At 36.1% G+C, this 6,446-nt stretch overlaps 3 protein-coding genes across 3 annotated transcripts in view; 1 reads left to right on the forward strand and 2 right to left on the reverse strand.

Annotated features, from left to right (window-relative positions):
- The window catches only part of LOC111380222, an 11,587-nt gene extending 9,543 nt beyond the window's left edge, over window positions 1–2,044 (forward strand). The window contains exon 6 of the mRNA XM_023003721.1: window positions 1,275–2,044. Coding sequence (XP_022859489.1) covers window positions 1,275–1,874 — 600 coding nt within the window. The 3' untranslated portion in view covers window positions 1,875–2,044. The remainder of the gene's footprint in view (window positions 1–1,274) is intronic.
- On the reverse strand, window positions 2,013–2,617 carry LOC111380207. Its single transcript, XM_023003703.1, has 2 exons — window positions 2,383–2,617; window positions 2,013–2,298 (listed from the first exon to the last, which is right to left on the reverse strand). Exons 1-2 carry the CDS (start codon window positions 2,539–2,541, stop codon window positions 2,194–2,196), a joined length of 264 nt encoding a protein of 87 aa, XP_022859471.1. The 5' UTR covers window positions 2,542–2,617; the 3' UTR covers window positions 2,013–2,193.
- Window positions 2,618–3,764: 1,147 nt separating this feature from the next.
- The window catches only part of LOC111380206 (casein kinase 1-like protein HD16), a 7,804-nt gene continuing 5,122 nt past the window's right edge, over window positions 3,765–6,446 (reverse strand). Inside the window, exons 13-17 of the mRNA XM_023003702.1 lie at window positions 5,316–5,490; window positions 5,123–5,213; window positions 4,710–4,867; window positions 4,410–4,598; window positions 3,765–4,238 (exon numbers count right to left, since the gene is read on the reverse strand). Coding sequence (XP_022859470.1) covers window positions 4,179–4,238; window positions 4,410–4,598; window positions 4,710–4,867; window positions 5,123–5,213; window positions 5,316–5,490 — 673 coding nt within the window. The 3' untranslated portion in view covers window positions 3,765–4,178. The remainder of the gene's footprint in view (window positions 4,239–4,409; window positions 4,599–4,709; window positions 4,868–5,122; window positions 5,214–5,315; window positions 5,491–6,446) is intronic.

Genomic DNA, 6,446 nt, shown 5'->3' on the forward strand with positions numbered 1-6,446 from the left:
GATTTCCCACTCTTTTTCAGGTGTTACCAAACAAGAGAACGGTAAAAGTTTCCTGGAATTGCCAACCTATTCCAGCAGGAACCAAATCAGGCCTTAGAGGTCTAACTCAACCAGATTCAGGACTAGTGTTTTTAGGATCCTCTTAGTGCACAATACTAGTGAAGAAGAGAACGAAGATTAGTTCCATTTGTATCACTCTGAGTTTTTTCCCGGAAATGATGTCAAATGGAATTCTATAATGCTGGTTGCGGTACTCGCGACAAATGGATGTGTTGGGAATTCCTCCAGTGCAGCAGTGGCTTGGGTGTGCTGCTGATGTAATATTTAATTAGATTTGGAGAATAACTGAATCTCCAAATAAAGTGCAAACATTAAAAACAAGAAAATGGGTGTCTTTGTCGATTTAAAAGTTGAGAGAAGATTATTCTTCCCATGGAGGTGAGGAGGTTAACTTCCCCCATAATATCAAGCGATTTAAGAATTTATAATAAATTTGGAGTTATTCCTTCTCAAAATATATGGAAGTAATCTTCCACACGATGATGCAACAGAGCCTCAGTACATTGGCAGATTACTTCAATCAATAACATTTGAGAAAAACACGGCTAGAAAATTTCTGAATACTGTTAATTCATTGTTTTTCTTTTATTTCTTCTTCAATTCTTTGGGATCATACATAGCAAGCATTTACGTAAGTTTATCTAACTAATGGATGCCCGATAATATTTTCCACCCTAAATTTTATTTGTTTTTATTTGATTAAAGTTGATTAAGTTCTGCACATTGAATTCAGACACGTTCCATCAGACTGCTGTTGCGTCCAATGTGATTTTACTGGAGACTGTATTGGAATGAGATTTACAATAGCTTCAGTTTATGTTCTTTTTATATGATAGAACATTCATAAGTCAAAATATATTGCCAAAATTTTGTATGGTGAAGCTTTAACTATTCAGTTTGTGAATTGTGATTATGCAGTTTTATCTAGGAATTTTGCTAATTTCTGTAAACTTTTGTGGAAGAAAAATGAGGAAAGAAGTTCCACATGCTATATGTTGGCCAACTTTTTAGTTATTTCCATTTCTGATGATGTGAACCTTCACATGGGTTTATATTTCTTGGCACTCCACTGGAAATCCCAAATAACTTTTGGTACCATCATAGATTGCATTGTTTATGATCTCTTTCACAATGTTGACCGTTACGTTTGTTCCAATAGCACCAGCACTAAATTTGTGACATTAACGGGAAACTCAAAACTGTATCTTGTTCAGATACTGATTGATGAGAAGAAAAGGAATCAATATGATTGGACCCTTCGACATCAAGAAAATGCTGGCACGTCATCAGGGGATAATTGGGCCTTTAACCATGAATATGACGATGGTCAAAGGATCTATAGGTGGGCTTACTTGAGGCGGAAAATGCAACGTGAGAAATATTGGGAACAATACCACACAGAGGATGATGAAGTGTACGATGAATCTGAAGAAGAAAACACAGCTGAGGAGAGAGGCTCCTTCGTTGAGGTGCTTAGATCGGCTTTCCTCTCCCTGTTTCTGATGCAGACTGTAGGTACCCACTTGTCTCTCACGTTTAGTAGCCTTATGGCTTTGCTTGACCGGAAATTGGACACTGGGTACAAGGTGGGTTACGTATTTGCATGGTTATTGGGAGGAAGAAGTGGCATTTTGCTTACAGTGTTCCTATCGTTTGCAAGTTGGGTTTGTGGCAAAACGAGCAGCAGCATCGTTGCCGTTGTACTTGTTGCCATGTGGTTTGGTTCAAATCTAGCAAGGTATGCTCCACTTCCACAGGGTGCTCTTCTTACTCTTTTGTACATGTCAATCAAGCTACAAGTTGATCTAAATTAAAGCCAACTCTTGCGCTTATATATGTGTATCTTTTTGTTATTCATTTCTTTATGTAAATAAGTCACAAAAGAAGAGTTAAAAACATTAGTTGGATTGACAAACACCCTTCTGATGATGTAAAAATTGTGAATGCAATAATTACTGAAGGATTGGAATTATCCATGTTTATATTTTCATTGACTGAAGGCAAGGATTCTAAGAGGAGATAAATATGAATGAATTCACATTTACTTTTGTGCCATAAAAATAAATTTACATGTACTATAATACTATACGATCTCAGAAAAATGTCAAGAAGATTGCCTTTGAATACAGGACTCTATTGCATTTTTGCCTTCTCTTCGTTCTTCAGTTGTCTGATGTTCTTCCAAAGGTAGCGCCCACTCGCCATGTCAATGAACACCCAGAAGCCATTTTGAATAATCTAAAAAAGTTGAGAACTGCAAAAAGTTAGAAGAAATACAAAAAAAAAAAACCTGAAATCAGGCAATTTCTTCTTTCTTCTGACCTTTACAAATCCCAATTCATGTTTCCCCTGAGAAGATGTAGAACTATTTTCATGAGTTGAATCCTCTGATTCAGAAGGAAGGGAGCTCACCGTCGTCCAAGCCAAATACCCGGCCAACACAGCCGAGAAAAACACCAAGATGAACCTCAGAGGACACATTTCTGAAAGTTTAGATGTCAACGATTGTTGATGGATTCTTTCGTTCTGGAGATTGACTTTGTCGGGGATGTATGATCATATATATATATATATATAGAAGAAAACGCGTTTGTCATTACGGTTGGCTTATGACTTCTTCAACATTCGTTTACCAGTCAAAAGCAATCTTTACTACAGATCCACTTTCTAGAAACACTATTGGGTTAATTTGTTTTGTGTTACTGACTTAAGGAACTAGATAACTTTAATTCAATTTACTTTCAAAATAATCAAATTTTCAGGTTTCAGTCCGAAAGTTGACTCAATTTTGAATACTCAAAACATATCTCATGACATTATTTATATGTAAATCATTATGTAAACTTATTATATACAAATATCACAACCGATTAATCTAACATGTACAAGATAATACGGTAGATCAGACGTGTTGAAACTATATCCCGCTTTTAGCTCAACCTTAGCTCAAACCAATCGTACTTGCAACCCTTCAGGTATTTGTGCAAATTTTGAAGTCATGAATTCAATTAAATTTGTCTTTTCAAAAGTCAAAAATTTATTTCATGATTAATAAGCCCCTATTTCGCACTCATTAAATCTCATCAAATTAAATTAAACTTTTCTTTTCTATTTTCAACCACACAATTTTCAATAAAATATTATTACACGTAAATAAAAAACTTTTCATTTTTTTACAACCATCCATTTTTTTTTAAAATATACTAGTCCCTCCATTATAATAAAAAATAACGGGGGCTAAGTTATTTTTGAACATATTTAAATAATATCATAAAAGTTTATGAAAATATTTCATCTAACTAGAAGAACTCTTAAAAGAAATTGATTTAAAATAACCTTTTTTCTTAAAAACTCTTCTACAAGAAGCAAAAACTTTACCAAACAAATCCGTAAATCACTTGAAATCTTTGAGAAGAAGGCCATACACAGATTTCAACTGTCCCTGTGAGGAAATCGAATCCAGCCTGCGCATGAGGTTGGTGCTTTCACTACCTGCAAATGCATTTCGTTGTATAGATGCCAAATGAGTCGTGCAAACCTAACCTGCCATGGGGCTTAGATAGCTTAACGAGAAGCCTGTCTAAGCCCATCTATAGCTGTGGATACTTCTCGTCTCGCTCCACATGCTAGACTCAGAGCGGGCTGAGCCTAGACGGGCCAGGCAGTTCAAGGGCTTTATAATAGACAAATTGTACACTTCATAATAAAAGAAATAATCGAATCATATGAAGAAGAAAGATTATTAGAATCCTCAGGAAATATCATAATGGCCAAAGGGCCCCACCCACGTCTTTGAACTTTGAAGTCATCTCTATGTAATTTGCTTTATATAAATACATGCCATTTTATTTCAAGGGAGTGAATAACCAAGGCGAATTGACATAAATTTTTGTTCGCTCGGCCGACCTCTGCCTTTTTTGTGCCACCTTTTACGACTTGTGTTCTTCTTCAGGTCTTTGTACCATTTTACAAAAGTTTAATAAGTACATTTCACGGTGGCAACAAATAACATGATCTTCGGTAGAAAGATAAAGGTGTACTTTCACCCAATCGAGGCTCGATAAATCAGCTTTCAAAAAGTCAACCCATTCACTCCAACAAAAATACATACAAAAGCTTCAGCACACAGTACGACCATAACAAATGGATGCAATGTAGAGATTTTTGGACCATTTCTCCTGCAGTAGAATGAAAATAGATAAACAGCAAGCACTAAATTTGAATTTAAATTGAGGTGGGAAATGTTAAAAAATGAGAAAACTAATCTTTATTTACGCATTCATACGAATGCTGCACATCTCTAAGAAATCCATACAGAAGGAGATAAACAGCGAGTGAAAGCAAGTTACCTTTACATGGGTACTTGGGAAAGCAGATGTGCGAAGAGTTTCCTGAGTCTCGTCTACCAGTTTTCGCTTTAGTGTACTCAGAATGAAGGCTGCTTGATCATCAGTCGCAGCCATGGAAGTTATTCTATAACCACTTTCCCAGCGGCGATGTATTCCCTCACTTGGGTACAGAAAATCAAGCTCTACAACCTATAGCATCAATAAGTCCATGTTGATTATGGAAATTTGAAAACAACCATATAATCAGGAATGAGGAATTCCACAAAGATTGGCTCATTACAACCATAAAATCCAGTCTACCTGCTCAGAATACCCAGAATTTCTAGACATTACAACACCCCAGCGATTGCCAGCTGTAGTCATGGATGTGACATGGAAACCTTCCTTCCACTTTTTATTAATCCACTTGAAAGGAAATGATTCACTGACTTTATAGGACTGCTGGGTGTAAGGAGTTCCTGGAGAATTGGTGAATGCACAAATGAGAACCTAAAGAATCGTATAAATATGATTGAGATCATCTGACGGGAACAGCGATACAAATAATCATATGAACCTTCCTTCCACTTGAAAGGAAAAAACTGACATCAAGAAAGCTGGGTGTAATATGATGGAGATCATCAACCCAATACAATAGATCATATAATTGATTTACAGCCAAGCGAAAAGATGAAAGTACTACAGCACACTCATACAGATAGACTTGTGCGAACCTTTAGACATAACCACCAAGGAACTTCCATTAGCTGCACCTGCTATTGAACTGATGTAATAATTTTTTTCCCACTGTTCCATGATCCAATCCTGAAGAGAAACACAGGCTATTAATAGGAGAGGATAGGTGCATCCACCTAGAATGGCCAAACGAAATTAAATTGAAATGTGAATGTATATGGCAAAAACAACCTTATGAAGGAATACAGCTGAAAGCTCATACACCTGTGAAGTGAAACCTGTTCCGGCATCCATGATTAAGGCCCAAAGACTTGATGCTGAAGCCACGCAGCTAATATATAAACCATCTTGGGTACCCTTTTCTACATGCTGAAAGAGCCTTGAGTCTGCAACATTGTAATGATATCTACGAATACAACAAACAACATATTTGTCACCCATACCAAGAGAACAAGGTCTGCAGTCCAACCTATATAACTATAGAGCTGGCATATACAATTGTCGGTTGAGCCACTTTCCATGGTTAAAAATACAGATCGTTTGTCTGAACCTCAATGATCACACAAGGTATCAATAAAGAAAAGACAACCAAAATGAATTAGCTCTAAAAAGTTTCCAGAGGGCTGTCTCCTTGATAACAAATTCCAAATCCAATTTCAGAAAAGATAACTGAAAGTAAGGGCACCAATGAACCCTATATACACTGAACACACCGAGACACAGAAGGAGCATCTCCAACTAAAAGATACACAATTCACACACATTTACACTCTGACAATATATTTATGGTTAGACATGTTATAGAAAATTATGAGTGCAACAAATGGGAAACCTGGCCTTAAATTCGGACCCATGCACATATAGTAACCAAATCCAATGAACAGCTAAAAGCCAACCTAAATTTCAGAAACAAAAAAGGTTCGTGCATCTTGAGGAAATAATTGTACTATTTTCTATAACTGGACCAGAAAAGATCTGCTGGTCCTGTCAGCATCCATAAGAGGATAGCAAAGCACTTGTGACTTTCAGCTGATTATCCAAGAAAGATTTATTTCAGGCGTCACTTCCAAATTTAACCTTTTTTTTTTTTTTTTTGCAATATTTCTAGTCAGATTCGTCATTTAGCTTTTCTCTAGCAATTAAAATGCACGAGCTAAGGGTGTGTTTGGTTTGTGTTGCTGTTTTTTGTTATCTATTTTGAATTCATCTTCAGTTTTCTATTTTGAAGAATTATTTTAAAATTGCAGAAAATGCGTTTGATTTGTCGTTTTGAAAAACCTTTTTTCAAAACAAAAAACTAGAAAACGCGTTTGGTTTATAACTTTTAGAAATAGTTTTATAACATTTTGGAGGAGCTTGTGG

The sequence above is a fragment of the Olea europaea genome, unplaced genomic scaffold (genome assembly GCF_002742605.1).
Source record: "Olea europaea var. sylvestris unplaced genomic scaffold, O_europaea_v1 scaffold2107, whole genome shotgun sequence".
In the NCBI taxonomy this organism is placed as follows: domain Eukaryota; kingdom Viridiplantae; phylum Streptophyta; class Magnoliopsida; order Lamiales; family Oleaceae; genus Olea; species Olea europaea.